The sequence below is a fragment of the Homarus americanus genome, unplaced genomic scaffold (assembly GCF_018991925.1).
Source record: "Homarus americanus isolate GMGI-L3 unplaced genomic scaffold, GMGI_Hamer_2.0 scaffold47967, whole genome shotgun sequence".
Lineage (NCBI taxonomy): Eukaryota > Metazoa > Arthropoda > Malacostraca > Decapoda > Nephropidae > Homarus > Homarus americanus.
In genome coordinates, this window is record NW_024731965.1 from 989,230 (window position 1) to 1,013,125 (window position 23,896).

At 40.7% G+C, this 23,896-nt stretch overlaps 1 protein-coding gene across 1 annotated transcript in view; it reads left to right on the forward strand.

Moving 5' to 3' along the window:
• LOC121868098 (vegetative cell wall protein gp1-like) overlaps positions 1-23,896 on the forward strand; it is a 46,950-nt gene continuing 23,054 nt past the window's right edge. The window contains exon 1 of the mRNA XM_042368368.1: positions 1-156. Coding sequence (XP_042224302.1) covers positions 1-156 — 156 coding nt within the window. The remainder of the gene's footprint in view (positions 157-23,896) is intronic.

Sequence of the window (23,896 nt, forward strand, 5' to 3'; positions counted from 1 at the left end):
ATGTACAAGCAACCTGAGAAACTCCAGGTGCTACTGTCACCACTAAAGAAAACTGAGGTGTTCAACAAACAAGCTGGTAACCGCAAACGTGGCCCATCAAGTTCGACACTATTGACTATGTCTCTTCCTTCTAAATATCTTGGTGTCTCCATCCTTGTACCTTACCAGCCATACAGCAGCTAACCCGCCAATGTAATGCCAGATTGAAACCTCTTAGAAGTGTCGCGAAATTGCAGCCCCATTATGGTGCTAATATTGAAGTACTGGCTATAAAAAGATCTCTGATAAAGACACACGCATCAGCCCTGGTCCTTCGTGACAGGAAAGACACTGACAGGTCAAAAAAGTAAAAATAAAGGCCCTCAGAATTATCTAGGCTGTTCCAAGGCATAGTGGAATCTAATGGATTCCCAGAAAACTAAAAGAGCCTTCAGAAGATGTTTGGACTAGACCGCTGGCCTGGTTGAGATACAACAGTACTTCCTTCCACCCAATGACGGACAGTTCCTTCGATATCACAATACCGACATATTCCGCCTAAAAATTAATTATACAAAGTATTATTTATCTCCAACGCACTGCTGCAGTGGGGAGCTCTTGAACACATACACACCCTACAGACTGATGACAATATCACACAGACCATCTACACTGATGGGTCTTTTAACAGCGCCTGTGGGGAGGGCTCGAACTGCTATCGCTGTGAGTCACCCAAACAGTAAAGGAATAGAAGATTAACAACCAGGCATCCACTCTACAAAAATGAATTAGTTGCCATACTCACGGCCGTTAAATTTATTGAAACCAATATCACTGACAGTCTCATCATCTCCGTTTTCTATCCTCTACTTAAGCAGCACCTTCAACTCCAAGATGTCATGCACTTGTCTCTGAAGCCAGACACAAATATGCATACCCTTGATGACCGGTGTTAAGATCAAATTGTGGATCCTCGTACATAGGCTTCCAGAAACCGCAAGAGAGTTGATGCCTGTTAAACTCGCGTTTACTTAAGACACTATTGAACACAATCAGGGTCCGTCAAAGAATCCTTAAAACTGTAATTTGACGCAAGCAGACAGGTGCCAAACAGGCTGGGAGTCAGTCCATGTACATGGAGCAAGTAACAAAGATCACTAGATTACAAGATGTTGTACTTCTAGACTAAGGTTAGGATATAAGTACCTCTGACAGTACTCCCCTCAAGCAGATGTGAACAAGAATGCCAAAAGTGTGTAGCCAGACAAATATGGTCACACACATAACCACTACGTCCTCGATTGTGCGAAGATAAAAAACCTTTTAGGGACAGGTCCAACCACACTGTTTATGAAATGGCACCTTTTATCTCTAATAACAAGATAGCCGACATATTATTTAAATTATCACTTTTTTTGCACTTAGTAACTATATCAGTTCATGTACAGAATAAATACAATGTGCTTGAATACCTCACACGCAAATGTGAATAACAAAGTGTACAACCCGGACATACAGCCTCACGGCTCCTACTCCATAAGATGCAAGAATAAGTTACCCTGTATGTATAGAAGAACAAAACAAAAGAATTTATTTGAGAAATACTCTGTAACATTCAATGCCATAATCTCCTGACTACTTTTTAATCCTTTTAACGCTTACAGGATGTAGTATAGGGGTGAACAACAAACTAACTGCTGGAAGTAGCAAAAATAGAAATAAATAAAAACTGTGGGAACACAGCAAGTCACAGGGTTTTAAGAGGTATGACACTTCACAGAAAAGCACAAAAGCAATTATCATAGTAATAATAATAATTTTGCCACTGGTTGGCAGTAATCATAGAATTGATAAGAGTAGTGAAAGTAATTATTGGGAATTGATAAATTAATGTTGTTGTGTACTATCTTGAGGAGAGCGAAGGTGGAGTCAGCTTGTGTCATAATGAGGAACAAAGGGCGTGCATGCAGTGGAAATACATAACATACTGTGGGTTTAACATACACGGATTTGCAAATCTGGCAGTTACTTATCGGAGAATATTCTGTACATTGAAGTAATTGAAGTACAAGTAGTACCCACGTTTACGCAGTCAATTGAACCCACAGGGTACAGCATAAAGTGAAAACACGCGTAAAGTGAACAACAGAACATATGGGATTAATTCCAATAGAGACTGGCCCGACCCCCAAACTCACTTTGTGATACCCAACTATGTTGTATTAAAATATTATCTTAGCACATGATGGTGTGCACACACAATTAATAATTAAGAAATATAAATAATATTAGTTTTACTAACACTTACATCAGTAGAAAAAGATGGCTGGGCACACGGGGATGGGGGGGTTGGTTTTACGAGGCAGAGAGGCGATTATTGGCCCTCACCTGCTTATCCTTGTATCAATTGTATCACTATCCACTGCAAGAGCACGGGGGCCTCTTTGTCAAACCCCTCAAAGTCATATAAGTCCACATATCCTCACTATAATTATCACCATCACTGACTTGGGCCAGCTGTGGTGTAGGTGGCAGGAAGTGAACTCGGTAAATGTTTTGTTGACTGGGCGACCTTGCAACATCCTGCCCAGCAACTCCATAATATAGTGGTACACCCTTGAAAAGTGAAAGTCGGTTCTGTGAGAATACGAGTATATGAGAAATGCAGAAAGTGAAACATGGCGTAAAAGCTGAGTAATACTGTAAATATAATACTAAGCTGCAATGATCCAAAAGGTAATACTAAGCTGTGATGACCAAATATAATACTAAGCTGGGCAAATGAAATATATACTAAGCTACTTACGATGACCAAATATAATGCAAGCTGCGATGAACAAAGATAATACTTAGCTGCAATGACCGAATAATGTAGCTGCGATGACCAAAAGATAATACTAAGCTGTGATGACCAATTATAGTACTAAGCTGCGATGATCCAAATGTAATACTAAGCTGCTATGACCCATATATGATACAAAACGATGATCAAATGTAATACTAAGCTGCGATGACCGAATAATACTAAGCTGGCGATGACAATTTATAATACGAAGCTGCGATGAATTAATGCAATACTAAAGCTGCTATGACCATATATGATACAAAGCTGCGATGACCAAATATAAAACTAAGCTCGATGACCAAAGATAATACTACTGCGTTATATATATATTACTATGCTGTGATGTAAATATAATAATATGTGATAATTTCATATATAATACTCTGCTGTGATGTCATATATAGTACTATGCTGTGATGCTCATATATAATACTCTGCTGTAATGCTGCTCATATATATTACTCTGCTATTTATGCTCCTTATATAATACTGCTGTATGCTCATATATAATACTATGCTATGATGTTCATATATAATACTATGCTGTGATGCTCATATATAATATACTATGCTGTGATGCTCATATATAGCCCTCTGCTGTGATGCTCATGTAATAGATTGATTGTCAGACCAAGCTTTGGCCCAGAATTATATAGCATATAACCTTAAGTACACTACTAGAAAGTAGTACACACATTCGGGTTAGCACACCTCAGGTGAACCTAGGGACTTGACCTCGCCATGTGTACGTGGGTGTGGGTGACCTAAATGCACCTAACCAAGACACCTGGGCAGGACCACACCTGCACACAGCTATCCAGATCCAAACCAGTTTAGTGATAATTGGAGGTCAGAGCTGGCTGGGCCGACCCATATAAAGGCCCTGATCCCGTCCACAGGGATTATTCATTCTGCCACTCTGTTAAGGCAGCTGGGGCAGGTCAGTGAGTTGACACTCCTAAAGGGGAAAAATAAGCCCTCAGAATGGAACGCTCATGGTAGGTGTGTCCTGCCCAGCAGAGACCCCACCTGCGAAGGAAAGGGAACAGGCGTGGAGGTAAATTTGTCTCCAAGGGACTAGGGTCAGGCTCAGGAAGAAGCTGACCGGGGTGGAGATGTATTAACCGTTACCAGGTGCTGCAGGAAGCTGGCGAGAAGAAGAAGAAGCAGGGACGGTATGGATCCAAGGAGAAAGGGCAGTTGTACAAACCCTGCCTGAGTAAGGTCGTGGTAGTTGGTGACAGCCAGGTGGAGTTTATGGATAGGGCTTTTTTGTGGTGCGAATGAAACGTAGGACTAGGGTGTGTTTTCCTGGGGCTGGGATAGGGCATGTAATAAGAGGTTAGACAGGGTTTTTGTCAGGGAGGTACCAATCAATGGTAATATCTTAGTGTGGGGAGGAAACGCGGCATGCGTAGGTTAGGGTAGGAACTTTTCAAGAAGAGGGTATAGGAGGCGCTGGGGAGATTAGAGATAGGGAGGGATCCTATAATTATGAGTGTCTTTGCATAGAAGAGGGGTTAGTCGTGAATGGCTGTCCAGGGCAATTGCTATAAATTGGCGACTCGAAACATTATTAAACAATGGTTTGAGATTATTGATAACTGGCAACGATATTATGGCAACGACTTCTGCACTGTCGAAGCGGAGTACACTTGTCTCGTGAGGGTAAAGACGTTGTCTGCATCCTGGGCGTAATTTTCGCACTCCGAAGGGGTTTCGCCAGTAGAGAGGGGTCGGGGAAAGTGGGAGTCAAAAACAAGCAGGTCCTGGGAAGTAAAAATTAGTTGCTTGCTCAGGACAAAGAGGGGTAAAAAACAGGACCAGGGAAGAGTAGGTTTAAAATGTATACTAAATTCAAACAGTAGGGGCAGTTCAAAAGATATCAGAAGTCTTTAAACTACAAGAGAACATATATGGGCAAGGGGTGGAAGAGAGGAGACTGCAGTGGGGCCGGGTAAACAAAATTAGAAAGACTACAGGGAAATAGTGTTAGGAATGACCAAGAAAACTACAAATTAGACAGGAGTTTAAAACTAAACGCGGTAAGGAAGACTCAGAACACGACTAACAAATATACTATCACGAACAGTGACAGTATGAAACAAAATGAGATGATATTCGGACCTTGGTATGTTGAAAAAATCGATATAATTGTATTCACTGTTATGGATCAACATCAAACACACGTGAGTTACCAGTCGAATACCAAATTGCGGGTTACACAAACTGTTCCATACCGATAGACAGATAGAAGGAGGCGGGTAACAATCTATGTTGGGGATAATCTGGTAAATAAATAAAATAAGAAAAACTGAGAGAATACAGAAACAATTTGGATAAAAATTAAAAGCAGCGGTCCAGGAAAAATTAATCACAGGAATAATATATAGAACCCCCAATCTTGATGGCGTCAATAACCTCCTGAGATGAAATGCATAGACTTCACACACTAACAAAGTCTGTATATTAGGCGACTTTAACCTTGGCCAAATAGATTGGACTGACCTTCACGGGTAACTCAGAATCAGAGGATTTTCTCGAGGCGATCAGGACTATTTCCTAAGTCAACATATAACCGAACCCACACAGGGTAATAACATATACTGGACTTAGTTCTCTCGAACAGAAAACCCTGATGGCAATATCGAGGTGAGGAGCGAACTTGCAAACAGCGATCACAAGAAATTCGATTCAGTTAGATTTCAGGGCAGAGAGTAAGGAAGAAATTCCACTAAAGTACCAAGATTTCAGAAGGGGCAAAATTAGACAGTTTAAGGAAGCGGCTGAGAGGAGAGAGGGGGTGTCGCGTTTGGCTGTAGACCTGACAAGATGAGCTTACGACCTGATACTTGAAGATCTGAGATTGCCAAGAGTTCAAACCATTAAAATAGTGAGTTGCTTAATGCACAAAAGGCAGAACATACCATACAAAAAAACTCCAGATCAGACAACAATGACCCTAAATGGATAAATAATTATTTAAAAAATTTATCATTGGTAAAAGGAGGCTATGGTGAAGGGATCGTCGTGCAAAATTCCTCCGGGACTATTACAGGTATTGGCGGTAGGGTTAAAACCAGAGATAAAGGAAAGCAAAGGAATAATGAGGTAAGGATAGCAAGGGGGTCAAAATATAAACCCCAAGGGTTCTGCAAATGTATCAAACTAAAACCACACGAGAAAAGATTGGACCAATTAGAGGTCAAGACTTGGCCGAGCTCACACAATAACAGCCAGAGAAAGCTGACGACCATTGAATAAATATTTTTCAACAGTTTTCTACCGAAAATTTAAAACATGATACCCGAGGCACCGACTCTATTCACTTGAAGATAGTGAAAACAAATTAAATTGATAGTATTGGTGACTAGTAACGATGTTAGTAAGCAAATGAACAAACTAAAGCCCTAATAAGTCACCTGGTCCCCGATGGATATTTGCCAGAGTATTAAAGGAATGTAAGGAACAGCTTAGTATGCCCCTTAGCAAAGGATTGTTTAACATGTCATTAAAAACAGGTGTAGTACCAGAATCCTGGAGGATAAGCGAATGTAATACCGATTTTCAGAAGGGAGATAGATCACTATCACTCTAACTACACTTAATCAGTCTAACATCAATAGTAGGTAGCAAATTACCAAACTAATCATTTCAAACTCTATTTCAAAAATCACCTGGAGAAAGCACCGATTCTGATCAATGACTCCAGCAAAGGCTTCACAAGCAGACGGTTCACCCTAACAATCCTATTAAACATTCTTTTCATCAGTTTTTGAATCGGTGGACGAGGGGCACAGTCGTTATGATATGGTATGTCTCGACTTTAGCAAAGCCTTCGACAGTGCAGAAAGACTAATTAAGTGAAGCTCATGTGGCATCAAGGTGACATCCTTAAATGGATTAGGGCGTGGTTACAGGACAACAGGAAACAGCGGTGAGCATTATTTCGGTCCATTGGAACAGCGTCACAAGTGGAGTTCCCAAGGCTCATTGCCCAGTATTATTTATTATATCACGCCAACTTTGACCATAGATATCGGCATTGACAACAACATAAGTAAATTTGCTGATGACACTAAAATAGGACGTGTTATCAAATCTGGCGAGGACCGGCAAAACTGAAAGATCTAAACAAATTTTTGATAATAGGGTACAGAAAAAATGGCAGATGAAATTCAAATCAACAAATGTAAAGTACTCAATGCGGAGATGTAAACAGTGAAACCAGATACCAGATGAACAACGATGCCATAGAGAAATCACAAAATACGAAGATTTAGGAGTAATGATAAGTACGGAACCTTAAGCCAAGTAAACAATGTGTTTTGCTCGTAACAAGGCCAGCAAGTACTTGGAGGTTCATACAAAGAATTATTGAATTACAAGACTAGCGAGGTCATCCCTATAAAAACTGTATCTTGCTCTTGGGAGACCACACCTGGATTACGCAGTTCAGTTCTGGTCACCGTATTACAGAATGGATATAGAATCCTTGGAAAGAATTCAGAGGAGAATGACAAGACTAATCCCGGGCATTAGGAACCTTGAGTATAGAGACAGGTTAAAGCATCTTAATTTGCACTCCCTCGAGAGACGTAGAGCGAGGGGCGACCTGATAGAGGTGTATAAGTGGAAGACAGGGCTAAACAAAGGGGACATTACAAAGGTACTCAAATTATCCAACCAGGAGCGAACTCATAACAATGGTTTTAAATTAGACAAATTTAGATTTAGGCGTGAAATAGGTAAACACTGGTTTGGAAACAGAGTAGTGGATGAATGGAACAAGTTACCAAATGTCATCATTAACTCGAATACGCTGAATTGCTTCAAACATAGGTTGGATGCTCATATGAGCAATTGGGGTTGGGTGTAAACGGGACTGCCCAGTATGGGCCAATAGGCCGCTGCAGTTTCCTCCATTCTTATGTTCTTATGTTCTTATTCTGGTCATACTGATTCTTATTCTGGTTGCTGTCATCTCTCTCCAGTTCGGGTCGTCACTCGGTTCACTAACCAGAGTCACGCACGTCCCCTCCCCAAGTCGGGAGGGAGACTTCCCTACCAGACCACGGCATTGCCAGCTAAGCAGATTCTCCCATAGGAGGCAGCCCAGCCAGCACTCACTGGGCCTACGTCAGGGTACACGTGAGTCTTGTCAGAACGATTCCTAGGGTGAGTTACCTACTGTGGGAAGTGTATTCATTCAGGCGTGTCCGAGAGTCAGTGTCGAGTAACGTAAAACATAATGTGTTAGTACCCCGATATAATAGTGATATTAATGTGTCCATGTCATTGAGTGAATTAATAAATAGTTGTATCGAAGAGGTGTTTAACAAGTTGTCCCTTTAAGAAGTGATATATGTGTATTGACATAGGATATAAGATAAGCGTATTGACGCTGAGTAAATAACATCCCGGCCAGGCTACCAAGTTTCCTATCTTTACATTCCTACTCTACTTATGTGTTCTGTTTCATTATAGTGGTGGCAGCGAACTATGCATTAACCCACGCCCTCCTCGCCTCATTATATAATCATGGTCGAGGTTGTTATAATCATGGTCGTTCTTGTTATGATCATGGTCGTGGTTGTCTTAATCATGGTCCTGGTTATGAAGATAGTCGTGGTTGTAATAATCATTGACGTGGTTGTTATAATCATGGTCGTAGTTCTTATGATCCTGGTCGTGGTTGATATAACCATGGTCGTGTTTGTTATAATTATGATTGTGGTTGTTATAATCATGGTCGTCGTTATTATAATCATGGTCGTGGTTGTTATAATCATAGTCGTAGTTGTCATATTCATCGTCGTGGTTTTGATCATAGTCGTGGATGTTATAATCATTGTCGTGGTTGTTATAATCGTGGTCGTGGTTGTTATAATCATGGTCGTGGTTATTATAATCATGGTCGTGGTTTTTATAATCATTGTCGTGGTTGTTATAATCGTGGTCGTGGTTGTTATAATCATGGTCGTGGCTTTTATAATCATGGTTGTGGTTGTTATAATCATGGTCGTTGTTGTTATAATCATGGTCATGGTTGTCATAATCATGGTCGTGGTTATCATCATAGTCGTGGATGTTATAATCATGGTCGTGGTTGTTATAATCATGGTCGTGGTTGTTATAATCATGGTCGTGGTTGTCATAATCATGGTCGTGGTTGTCATAATCATGGTCGTGGTTATGATCATAGTCGTGGATGTTATAATCATTGTCGTGGTTGTTATAATCGTGGTCGTGGTTGTTATAATCATGGTCGTGGTTGTTATAATTATGGTCGTGGTTGTTATAATCATGGTCGTGGTTGTTATAATCATGGTCGTGGTTGTCATAATCATGGTCGTGGTTATGATCGTAGTCGTGGTTGTTATAATCATTGTCGTGGTTGTTATAATTATGATCGTGGTTGTTAAAATCATAGTCGTGGTTGTTAAAATTATGGTCGTGGGTGATAGAATCATAGTCGTGGTTGTCATAATCATCGTCGTGGTTGTTATAATCGTGGTCGTGGTTGTCATAATCATGGTCATGGTTGTTATACTCATGGTCGTGGTTGTTATAATCATGGTCGAGGTTATTATAATCATGGTCGCTGTTGTTATAATCATGGTCGTGGTTGCTATAATCAGGAGTATTGGTTGTCATAATCATGGTCGTGGTTGTCATAATAGTCGTGGTTGTTATAATCATTGTCGTGGTTTTTATAATCATGGTCGTGGTTGTTATAATCATGGTCGTGGTTGTTATAATCATGGTCGTGGTTGTTATAATCATGGTCGTGGTTGTTATAATCATGGCGGTCGTGGTTGTTATAATCATGGTCGTGGTTGTTATAATTATGGTCGTGGTTGTTATAATCATGGTCGTGGTTGTTATAATCATGGTCGTGGTTGTCATAATCATGGTCGTGGTTATGATCGTAGTCGTGGTTGTTATAATCATTGTCGTGGTTGTTATAATTATGATCGTGGTTGTTAAAATCATAGTCGTGGTTGTTAAAATTATGGTCGTGGGTGATAGAATCATAGTCGTGGTTGTCATAATCATGGTCGTGGTTGTTATAATCGTGGTCGTGGTTGTCATAATCATGGTCATGGTTGTTATACTCATGGTCGTGGTTGTTATAATCATGGTCGAGGTTATTATAATCATGGTCGCTGTTGTTATAATCATGGTCGTGGTTGCTATAATCAGGTGTATTGGTTGTCATAATCATGGTCGTGGTTGTCATAATAATCGTGGTTGTTATAATCATTGTCGTGGTTGTTATAATCATGGTCGTGGTTGTTATAATCATGGTCGTGGTTGTTATAATCATGGTCGTGGTTGTTATAATCATGGTCGTGGTTGTTATAATCATGGTCGTGGTTATTATAATCATGGTCGTGGTTGTTATAATCATGGTCGTGGTTATTATAATCATGGTCCTGCTTGTTATAATCATGGTCTTGATTGTTACAATAAGGGTCGTACCTGAGACCACAAGGAAAGAAGAAAACACGAAGTTCCCAAACGCTTTCGTGTAATTCACATCTTCAGGGGTGAGTACAGTCTGTACTCACCCCTAAAGATGTGAATTACACGACAGCGCTTGGGAACTTCTTGTTTCCTTGTGGTTATCATCATATACTTGGATCACGTGCACCTCCAGTGATTTACTTGCATATATATATGTAACCGGTCGGAATTTGCTGGACTTTAATTTCTCACTTGACTTGGGTTTTATTAAAATTTAATAGATGGTAAAGGCAGTGGAAGCGCCCCTTTGAGAAAAATCCCGAACCAGCACAAGAACACTTAAATCTACTACACAAAATGAACTGTCCGTGACCCGTGGAAGGATAGCGTCTGTGACTGGGATGAATGCGAGACACTGTAAAATTTAGACACTTATATTCCCTCCAACACTACAAACACAATCAAATAATGGTACACCAATATGCGCACCTCTTAACTTAAACTTTAAACACTACTCTGGGGAATAAAAGTTATACATGACATAGAAATTATTAGAAACACAGGCAACAATAAATTTGAAGTATTAAGAAATGTTGCTTGCACACATGAACAGGCCTTAAGGCTTTCTTGCCAAACAATACTGAAGTCACTTAGAAATGGTACTAAAAATAAGAAATTAACACTCCACAATGAATAGCCTATGGTCTTCAACAAATAATATCAGTCACTGAGGAAATGGTAATAAAATTTAAGGAATTAAATACTCTACAATGAATAGGCCTTAAGGGCACTCAACAAAATTATAGCACCCCAACAGGTGTACACTTCCTAACCTAACCTAACCACTACTCTGGGGAACAAGGTTATACCTGAGATCAGAATTATGAAGAATTAGAGGCATTAAAAGAATCAAATCACAGTATCACTCTGGTTCCACTTAATGGCACAAACATTCAAAACAATATTATCAAAATTATTTAGAACCTATTAAACTACACACGTCAAGATAATATCAGTCTGAGGAATGGTGTTAACTACACCCGTAATAAGGGAGGGAAAATGTTCCTCTAGGTATCTCCTAGAGACCTAGACTCACGGTCTCAGTGTGTGACCATTAGTTTACTCAGATAGCCTCAGTGTACTCCCAGTGCGTCCATGGGCAGGAAGCGAGTGAGCCAATCAGACCTTGTGCAGTTGAGAGAAACTTTAGCTTCCCGTTAGCAAGAGGGTTTCACTAAGCGATCGGTGAATGCGGTGTTGTGCAATCGGAGTGGTAAGAACTCGATCACCCACCGGCCGACATGCTGGTCCTGCAGGTCGTTTTAGAAGTTGTCGGAGCACTCGCTCACTCAAGAGATCCTTATACTCCCGCTAACAGTGACAGGCTCACACTGATCGGGTCCAATGGCGACAACGCCACCCTCAATCATCAACGGCAGTCTCAAAACTTGGCAGCTCAATCTCTCGCAGTCAACTCCGGTCAACCTACCTAAGTGGGTTCTGGACGGAAACCCTGAAAATGAACTCACTGTTAGCTCTAGCTTACTTTAATACTGCCCTATCTAACCCTGTCTGAGATCGAATGAGACTTACTTGTTATACTGCAATAGCGCAGCACAGGTGACTAGGCCACGTGACTATTTCTGATGGACGCGCGGAACGTCTTGTCTGTGTGAATGCTCTCCGGAACTGGCCTAGCCAGCATCGCGTCTCCCCAAGGCGCTAGCTTGGGCCTACGTGATATATTTTCCGCCTAACTAATAACTCCTTGGGACACCCGTAACATTATTCAGACTGCTAAACGATCTATAATAATTTCAAATTCAATAATAGTCCCTTAACTTCATGAATCGCATCATTATTAATTCGGTAAATCATATTTAATATCATATAGGCCTAGTTCCGCAATCTCTCGCTACGAGCAGGCAGCGCTCCCTCCCCTCAGATGACCTTGAACGCTCAGTATCACTCATGGCGGGGCATTTGAAATTACTCTGAAATTTCTGAATATTACAATCGACCCCCCTAAAAAAGACAGCACTGTCCTCATGTGCTGAGAAAACATGCATACGACCCCCCTAAAATTTTGTTCTAAGGACTGCACCTCACCCCTTTTGCTAAATGCAGCATTCCCGTCTTCTCTTCTCTCCTTTTCTCTCCCGCTAACACTCGACCCCCCTAAAAAAGACAGCACTGCCCTCATGTGCTGAGAGAACAACTTAAAACCCACCTTCAACTCTGTACTATTCCACTCGCAGCTAGCAACTCCATTTCTTCCTAGCCCAACTCAATCCAACCAGAACATCACGCTCCCCTTTTGCCTGGCCCTTAACTAGAGAACCAATGTCAAAATTAATACCAGCCCAAAACAAACATGCTCTCCTTTGGCCTGGCCCTTGAACAAAGAGGAACCAGTGTCAAAAAAAAAAATACACAGTCCAAAACAAGCATGCTCTCCTTTTGCCTGGCCCTTGAACTAAGAGGAACCAGTGTCAAAAAAAAATACTCAGTCCATCTCCAACATGCTCTCCTTTTGCCTGGCCCTTGAGCTAAGAGGAACCAGTGTCAAAACAATACTCAGTCCAAAACAAGCATGCTCTCCTTTTGCCTGGCCCTTGAACTAAGAGGAACCAGTGTCAAAAAAAATACTCAGTCCATCTCCAACATGCTCTCCTTTTGCCTGGCCCTTGAGCTAAGAGGAACCAGTGTCAAAACAATACTCAGTCCACGTCTCCGAACCTCATGCCGGCAGACCAACCCTCTGACAATGTACCAGTCCATCTTAGTGAGGCCCTGGACATTACAACCGTACTCTCAATCCCGCTCATGACAGCAACTCAATCCCGCTCATGACAGCAACCACTACTCAACGCACATCTCTGACCTAACCATCTCTCCAATCCCCTCTGCCCTACTCACAACTCCTCCAACTCACCCCCTACAACCTGCCTTTTCTCATTACCATGCACCCTAAACTGCAATCGGTCGGCTTCGTCTTGTCTCTCAGCTGGAGGGCTCGATCAACCTCTCTGAACTACTTACGTACCCCTATATTTCCCACTTGGACCTCACACTTCCTTGACTGCTGGACGTGTGCCTGACATTCACCCCTTGTTTCCTCCCTGAACCGTTGAATGTGTGCCTGAGACTCCCACTTGAACCTGTTTACCTGTGCTTGATAATCCCTCTTTAGGTCTCCGAACTCCTCTCTCAGCTGTACCAAGGTCCCGCGGCCGTCTCTCTTCCTCCTCATACACATCTCTATTGTCAAGCCTAACCAACTCAGTCCGGGCACAAGGATGAGCATCAGTGCGAGTTCAATCCCTACCATTGCTAACCAACACATGATGGCGTTCATTATCCCAACCACAGTACTATCAGTCACGACATTAAAAACTACGCTCTGCTACCATTTGTAACCGGTCGGAATTTGCTGGACTTTAATTTCTCACTTGACTTGGGGTTTATTAAAATTTAATAGATGGTAAAGGCAGTGGAAGCGCCCCTTTGAGAAAAATCCCGAACCAGCACAAGAACACTTAAATCTACTACACAAAATGAACTGTCCGTGACCCGTGGAAGGATAGCGTCTGTGACTGGGATGAATGAGACACACTGTAAAATTTAGACACTTATATTCCCTCCAACACTACAAACACAATCAAATAATGGTACACCAATATGCGCACCTCTTAACTTAAACTTTAAACACTACTCTGGGGAATAAAAGTTATACATGACATAGAAATTATTAGAAACACAGGCAACAATAAATTTGAAGTATTAAGAAATGTTGTTTGCACACATGAACAGGCCTTAAGGGCTTTCACAAAATAATATCAGTCACTTAGGAAATGGTACTAAAAAATAAGAAATTAAATACTCCACAATGAATAGGCCTTAAGGGTCTTCAACAAAATAATATCAGTCACTGAGGAATGGTAATAAAAGATAAGAAATTAAATACTCTACAATGAATAGGCCCTAAGGGCTTTCAGCAAAATAATATCACTCAACAAAATTATAGCACCCCAACAGGTGTACACTTCCTAACCTAACCTAACCACTGCTCTGGGGAACAAGGTTATACCTGAGATCAGAATTATGAAGAATTAGAGGCATTAAAAGAATCAAATCACAGTATCACTCTGGTTCCACTTAATGGCACCAACATTCACAAAAAAACACTAATATCAAAATTATTTAAGAAATATTAAACTACACACGTCAAGATAATATCAGTCTGAGGAATGGTGTTAACTACACCCGTGATAAGGAAGATAAAATGTTCCTCTAGGTATCTCCTAGAGTCCTAGACTCACGGTCTCAGTGTGTGACCATTAATATACTCAGATAGCCTCAGTGTACTCCCAGTGCGTCCATAAAGCGGAAGGGAGTGAGCCAATCAGACCTTGTACAGTTGAGAGAAACTTTAGCTTCCCGTTAGCAAGAGGGTTTCACTAGCTGACCGAGGACACGTGGTGTTGTGCACCGGAGTGGTAAGAACTGATCACCCACTGCCGATGCTGGTCCCGTGTCGTTTTAGTTGTCGGGAGCACTCGTTCACTCAAGAGATCCTTTGCTACCCCGCTAAACAGTGACAGGCCTACACTGATCGGTCCAATGGCGACAATCGCCACCCTCAATCATCAACGGCAGTCTCAAACGGCAGTCAATCTCTCGCAGTCAACTCCGGTCAACTCCAATCAAGTGGGTTCTGACGGAAACCCTGAAATGAACTCACTGTTAGCTCTAGTTTACTTTATCACTGCCCTATCTAACCCTGTCTGAGATCGAATGAGACTTACTTGTTATACTGCAATAGCGCAGCACAGGTGACTAGGCCACGTGACTATTTCTGATGGACGCGCGGAACGTCTTGTCTGTGTGAATGCTCTCCGGGACTGCCCTAGCCAGCGTCTCGTCTCCCCCAGGCGCTAGCTTGGGCCTACGTGATATATTTACCGCCTAACTAATAACTCCTTGGGACACCCGTAACATTATTCAGACTGCTAAACGATCTATAATAATTTCAAATTCAATAATAGTCCCTTAACTTCATGAATCGCATCATTATTAATTCGGTAAATCACATTCAATATCATATAGGCCTAGTTCCGCAGTCTCTCGCTACGAGCAGGCAGCGCTCCCTCCCCTCAGATGACCTTGAACGCTCAGTATCACTCATGGCGGGGCATTTGAAATTACTCTGAAATTTCTGAATATTACAATCGACCCCCCTAAAAAAGACAGCACTGTCCTCATGTGCTGAGAAAACATGCATACGACCCCCCTAAAATTTTGTTCTAAGGACTGCACCTCACCCCTTTTGCTAAATGCAGCATTCCCGTCTTCTCTTCTCTCCTTTTCTCTCCCGCTAACATATATATATATATATATATATATATATATATATATATATATATATATATATATATATATATATATATATATATATATATATATATATATATATATATATATATATACAGATAAAAAATATATATATATATATATATATATATATATATATATATATATATATATATATATATATATATATATATATATATATATATATATATATATATATATATATCTTAGTTTTCAATAAAAAGTCATTTTCTATCATAGTGTACCCTTAAAATATAAGGGAAATCGTTTTCCCCCTTAGGGACGACTGGCCACTAGATGTCGGGCGATTTGGAGACCTCAAAATAAAGTAAGGGACACACGCTTCCTTCTATTTACATTACTTGGACTTGATCCCCCGCCCAATCGGGTAACGTGCCGATTAGAGGTGAAGAGGATAAAAGTAATAGCAAAAGTATTTATGAAGGATATATTAGAATTTTAAAGAAACGTTATTGGCAACAGGAGGCTGCAGTGTTAGTAAATAATGAAGGAATAAAAGTTAATGTGTAAAGTAATATAAAATATACAGTATACAGATGGTACTGCTCTTATCACAGAGAGTGAAGAAGCAGTACAAAAACTCATTAACAGATTAGAGGAAAATTTAAAAAAATGGCTATAGAGTTAATGCTGAGAAGACTTTGTAGGGGTATCGAGATATTAAAGTTGTCTAGCACTCAGGATGGAAGGAAACTCTAATGTGGTTTTCTTGTATAATATATAAGTTATATGATAGACAGTCTGGTGCTGGAGGTGCCGTGTGGTGGAGAGCAGCTCAGTAGAAGACGTTCGGGAGTATCGTGTTGAAGGAGGTAGATGTGCAGGAGCTTCGTTAGAGAAGGTGTTGCCTGTTGCTGGCCTCCTGGTTGAATGAAATGTTAACAGCGTGGAGCTTGCTGGAGGAGATGTTGCTTGTTCAGGAAAATGGGCAGAATGAATCTCAATGGAGAGAGAGCTTATATACACCCGGCAGCAGCCGCCAGTCCTCTATGAGTCATGTTGGGAAAACCCGAGAAGTAGCCGGTGACTAGTTTCGTTGCTAAGATCGGTAACATCTGGGGACAGCTCTGGCTTGGTTGCTAGGGGAGGCGGCACATTGGAATGCGGATACGCTTGGTGGTGGGCTGCTACGCAGTTGTAGGGGAGAATTCCACTACAACTTAAGTAATTGCTGTTTTAAAATTGGAAATGAATCCCAAAATAAAAATTACGGAAGGCAACAAGGATATTTTTTTTTGTATGTAGGAAGTAACGTTAGTGGCGATGGTATACGTACAGAAGAAATCAAAACAAGAATAGGGCAAGCAAAAACAGCATTTAATTATCTAAAACACCTAATGAAAAGGGACACTAACTGCAATTTGAGAAAATTTTTGCTGAAATGCTTTATATGGCAAGGACTGATGTATGGATCAGGTTAGCAAAAATTTTAGTGAAATAATTGAAATGTGCAGAAAAAAGAGGGAATAATAACAGAAATATTAATGGGCAAAATTGAGGGTAGGGGGGCCAGGGGAAGGCAGAGACTGGGATGGATTAACGAAATCAAAAACTGGGTTCCCAGAGAGATACAAAACCTTAAAGGATTGGCAAAAAAAAAGCCCAAGAACGTTTAGAGTAGAGGACTGTGGTCGCCAACCCTCAGACATGAGGACAGTACTCTGATTGATCACGCACACCTGTCTGGGCTGATGATTAATATATTAACATTTGTTAATGATCACTGATCATTTACTGTACGTTCTGATTTGACCCTCTAAAATTAACCTGGCCCTATGACTTTTCAGACTATGGCTGGTATCTTTTGACACCAGAATCATTAAAATAGTGCGGTTGGTTACGGCGTACTGATAAAACAATGTACAGTACACTAAGTTTAACCTTATCACAGAAACGTGATTTTAGCGCAGACGTTGGTGTACCATCAAGCGCCTCGATAATACTTATCTTCACCAAACTTGGAGTAATCCTGTGTTTAATAGGTGCAAAATTATGAGCGCCTTTGTTAACATTCAGCGAGACAACTTTCTGAAGCAACTACTATATTATATAAATTAGTATCGTTCATAAAATGGAGCAATAATCTAACATGCAGTCGCTCCCTATTTTACGTCTGTTAAATACATTATTATAGTCGCCATATAATAATTGTATAATAATGATAACATGCAATACTAATATAATAACACACGTGCTAAGGTATAACAGCGGCCAATCAAGTACTTACACAAGCTGTCAAAATCCGTTTTCACCTCGCCGACGTCTGACACAAATGATCACCATCTTCTGTGGAGCGCGTATTTAAGGTTAGCCAAGTTACCAATTCTGTTTAATTTTAACGATGCACGTCCACAGAAATTGTCGGTCATAATTAACCATTTGTTTCACTTTGGACAATGAATTGTATCGATAATGATAATATAGAAGAGGTTAAAAGTGGGATAAATAATGGAGATAAATACCCTGATGGGACCAGGGTATGTGTACAAAAATAAACATATATACAGAGTACATTATAGGCAACGGCATGTGGGAAGTGAGAGTGAACATAATGGTGACTCATAACCAAGCCTTACCCACTACGGTAGTAGGTAGAACTTGGTTGGATGGCCACATATTCTGTATCTCTGCCGTTGTTTATGAATGAGCTTTCTAATTAACATGTGATTTAATGGAATAGTCCCCTTCCCGCCTAAACAACAGTATTAAAAGCACCCAACAAGTCATCTAATAACTAATATAAGGCAATAAATGTTTCTTACGGTCAAGAAGATGGCAGTCATATTGAATTTCTGAAATTTAGGCATATTTTACCAAGGGGATTTTGGTGATTTTATTATGTTTTAAAGACCATTTTGAAATGCTCACTGAGGAAAAATTCTGTTGCAATTTGTGATAGGTTAAACCTCAAAAATCTGAGATTAACTAAACTACAATAATATTCCTGACTATATAATTCCTGCCTATATACTCTAATACAGCGTGACATCATTGAAACCTTACAGAAGACGAGCATGAATCACTAGACGGAAATTCCTGACGTACACAAAAAATTAAGTATAAAGAGGTATGTGGTAACTCACCCAGCACAGTGAAGATGCCAACTATTCACCTCGACTCAGCCAGGTAGATAGCCAAGTTCAACCTGTCATTTATTGGTAAAACTAGTTACCAAGACAAGTACCCATCACTGTGTCACGTATGAGAAAGACAAGATGATTTACAACCATCTGGGATTCCATCGTTTTTCCAAAGATGAAAACGCAAGTTAAAATTAATATGTAAGTGTTTTGTGGAAATCAAGTTACAGTATATAACCACATTAGTGTTGTTGTGTAAAAACTCCCACACGTGACTAGGAGAAAATCTGCAGATATCATTGTAATGGAGGAGGAGGGGGTATAGTGTTTCTTATTCATTTTCTCTTTTATTTATTTCATCTATAGCTGTTATCTTTTCTTGTGTATATTTATAACTAATTTATTTTCTAAGCTCTCTCTGTCTATATGTATCTATCTTATATTTCTTTGCTTATATTTTCTAAGTTAATGTTATTTATACTTTTCTGTTTTATATTTTATATTATTATTTATATTTTAATGTCTTTCAGTCTTTATTTTAATGTGCTTATTTATTTAATCTCTGATTATTTCTTTCTCTTAATTAATTTCTTAGCATGGCTCAGTTATATTCTATACAATGGATTAACCTGGGAAAACCATTTCATTCTTTAACAGCACATAATAAAATAATTACTATACTTACACAGGTAGACTGCCACCACCCAGGCTTTTATTAGAATATAACTGATATCATCAACTACTAGGTAGTATGGTAGACTCGAGCTGGCACGTGAGTTACAGTAGCCATTTTAGAGAGCCAACTGTTAGAAGGAAAAAGAGTGGTGATACTCGCAGTCTACAAATTCAATATTTATTATATTAAGGGTGAATAAGATGTCAACTTAACACACTCAGATATGACTAGACCCTTAGGTCTTACTTTACAATTAACAAATAGATCTTCAAATATTTGTTACAACATTAACAACTGTTATATTATTTCTTGACAAATAAGAGGGTTATTATACACACTCGTCAACAACACATATTAACACATCACTTATAACCTCACGTTATTTCGAATGAACAACATGGAACATTTATTAGAATTTAGTTGGTAGTACATATGAATGATGTATTCACAACCCACATAACAAATGTTATTACTGGTAATATCACCATTTGTGGTTACAATACTCAACGGGATAACTATATTTCTGCTAATTATCCCCAATCATCTACAACAATATTTCAGCAACCTCCGTGCCAAACTAATGCAGCGCATTAAACCTCAGAACCCTTGTTGGCAAGGGCTATGGAATTAACATCACCTATGCTCGTACTTTCTATCTTCACTTCATTCGTTCTGTAGTTGACTATCATGCTCTCCATCTTGTGACTATTCCGCCTTAACAACTCAACAGCCTTGAGGTAGTAAATGAAGCCATGAGCATCATTCTGGGTTGCCCAAAATCAACCAGAATTATAAACATGAGGAAAGAGCTCGACTGCATGAGGAAAGAGCTCGGACTGCCCTCCTATCTGAGAGGATAGCTCTACTTAATACCATGTTTTATGTCAAAGTTTTGAAGAACAATGGTTCTCAAACTACAGCTCAAACTGAGTTGATGTTCTATCTAAGTAATCCCGACCATCTCGCCAACCTTCCACAAAACTCTTTGGGGCGTGGCTTCATAAAAGTGTTGCAGACATCTTGAAACTGAATGTCCCAATCACCCCAGACGAACCTATTAATGCCATTCTTCCTTGGCTGGATATATCAGTTCCTATTAATTACACTTCTGTTGGTAGTAAGCAAATGTTAAACACCGATGTGGCGAGATGTGTCACACTGGAAACTATTAACAGACACATTAGAGTATTAAATCAAGTGAATGTTATGCTTTTACTGATGGTTCTGTGCAGACAAACACAGGTAGAACAGGCTGTGCAATTGAAATATATAAAGAAAAAGAGGTGATAGTGTCAAACAAACAAAGACTGAACAACTGGGCCAGCACAACACAAACTGAACTAACTATAATCTACTTAGCCACAGACTACCTCAAAGAAAATGGAGGTGGGGTGATATTCTGTGACTCTCAAAGTGCTTTGAAATCAATGAACAACCCGTCAGGCTCTATGTCTAAAGTTTTATGTGATATTAAAAGGAATGTGATAGCTGCCAATGAGAACAACTTTCGTATCGAATTTGTGTGGATTCCGTCCCATATGGAATCAGGTATCATGACCGTGCTGATAGACTGGCCACTGAGGCATGTAAGAAAGAAAATGTTGACCATGACCTTGGCCTGTCCAATGCTGTAATTAAAAACATTCAAGTCAGAATCATGAACTCTGATCTAGAAGAAGTAAATGCAGAGAGACCTGACAGTTGTAGCATTAGTAAATATGACAAATTTTGGGACAAGAGGTACCGGTATGGCCACCAGAAGGACAGAACCAGACAATGTGATGTAGTCGTGGCCAGAATCAGGCTAGGATACAGACACATCTGGCAAGTTAGTAACGCTGTACCCATACCGAACACTCAGCATGTAAACTTTGTGATAAACCTCTAAAGCATACACTTGAACACTATTTTATTGAATGTGACACTGTCAAAGACTTCAGGCCACCTGACTTATTATATCTTGAACTATGTAATTACTTCATTGAATCAGGTGTGCTCGAGGACATTCTTGCTGTTTATCCCAAATTTGCTAGCCCACACATTAGTCTTCAATTAGAATATGACTCCAATGTACAGTATGTGATCCACTGACATATATATACTGCTAATGAATATGATGCATTCTTTGCGTACGAACCTCTGTCCTGTATGGCAGTGAAGAGTGACATTACCCACATGAATCTGACCGACGTAATCATTGTTACGAGTTGGGGATTTAGAATATAGCTAAAAGTCTACCCAGATCCCAACAGGCGACAACAATAAAAAAACAAAGACAATCGGACTATAAAAGGGTTGACAAAGGATGCGAGTTTGTGTTGTGTATAATAAAGTACCATAAATTCCTTAACAAAATATTCAGCTTTCTATAATTTACCCTTAACCATACTTAACCTATACATTAACAGTATATACATATTTATACAACATACAACAATTTTGAAGCAAGGTGGAGGCGGGGAGGCAATATTAGATTACAAATACTTAAGTGCGGAGCTGAGATGGCTGACGAGTAAGGCTGAGTATTGTAGAAGACGGTAGGTAGTCACTGTGCCGTAGGTTTCCAGGATAGGTGATCCTGTGGTCACTTCCCAGAGTGAACTGAACTCTCATCGAACTGGAGCTGATGAGGAAGACTTGGAGGAGGTAACGCAACAACCAGGATATGGAGAAGGGAAACCCCAGAGTGGTAACTAAGACTAGTCATACTCGGGTTTCGTCCCAAGATGGCGTTGCTCGTGGTGCTGGGTAGGTAGATCAGGACAATAGATGGCGTGGTTCGTAGTGCTGGGTAGGTAGATCATGACAATTGATGGCGCGGTTCGTAACACACACCCCCTCCAAAGACCTCCATAGCGCGGGCGCGAAGGAGGTGATCACCTGGTGCGTCTGGAGAGTAGCTGCTGCATTTCCACTGGAGCTCGGGATAAGGAGTTCGCAATCAGGTTGTCCACCCCCTTTATGTGCCGGACTTGTAGATTATAGGGCTGGGTGAGGAGAGCCCAGCGGATGATTCGCTGGTTGGAGGTCTTGTTCGTTTGGATGAACGTGAGTGGGTTATGGTCGGTGAAGACTAGGGTTGTTTGTGGGCAAGACTGGAGGTAACATTCAAACTTCTTTATTGCCAACACCAGAGCCAGGGCCTCCTTTTCTATGGTCGAGTAGTTGGTCTGATGTTTTTTCAACTTGGCGGAGTAGTATGCCACAGGGTGAAGGACATCAGTGGTTGGGTCGGGTTGTAGGAGCACAGCCCCCACTCCGACACCGCTAGCGTCGATTTGCAGATGGAAGGGCAAGGTGTAGTCAGGGGGGTGGACTACAGGCTTGGAGGCAAGAAAGGCTTTGAGGTGGTGGAAAGACTGGTCGCATCTCTGGTTCCAGATGTAAGGGACCGCAGAACTGGTAAGGTCTGTGAGGGGTCCGGCCACGCTGGAGAAGTTACTGCAGAACCGACGGTAGTAGCCGCACATCCCCAGGAAGCGCATGAGTTCCTTCCTCGTCCTTGGAGTGGGGAAGGACAAGATGGCTTTAACGTTTGCGTCCTTGGGTCTCACAATACCATGCCCAGCGATATGTCCCAGGTAAGTCACTGAGGCCCGGCCAAAAGCAGATTTAGCCAGGTTTATGGTGAATCCAGTCTCTTGCAGTCGTGCGAACAGTATCTCCAAACGCACCAGATGTTCGTCCCAGCCGTCCGACACCACCACCAGGTCATCCAGGTAGGCGAACGTCCCACCTAGGTCCTGAATCAGGTGATTGATTGCCCTCTGGAATGTGGCCAGAGCATTAGAAAAGCCAAACGCCATAACCAAATATTGAAAAAGACCAAATGGAGTTATAAAAGCTGAGATTATTTTTGCCCTATACGTGAGTCCCACTTGATAATATCCTTTCAACATGTCCACCGAAGTGAAAAGGTGCAAAAGAGGTTTAATTACATTTTTTGAAGTGATGCTTTTAAGGGGAAAAGCCTCAGGATAACGTGTACTGGTATCCATAACTGTGAGCAGGTATTGATTTCCCTTCTTAGTCTTTGGTAATGGGCCCACACAATCCACAACAATCTTTTCAAATGGTGTAGAAAATACTGGGATGGTCTTAATGGGAGCTGCTGGTATACTTTCATTTGGTTTTCCTACCATTTGACAAATATGACAAGATTTTTAGGTACTTTGACACATCCTTCCTAAGTCCAGGCCAGTAATAGTGTTGGAGGAGCTTTTTATATGTTTTCAGGATTCCCAAATGTCCTGAAATACCATCATGGGCAAGGGCAATTAATGCTGGTCTGACTGAGGAGGGAATTACCACTTGATGTATTTCAGACCACGTGTCTGACCCCTATTTGAGTCTCTCCTAGGGCTGTCCAGGGGGATAAGTTAACATATGTTTGTGTTTCTATAATTTAGTGTTGTATTGTTTGGAGGAGAT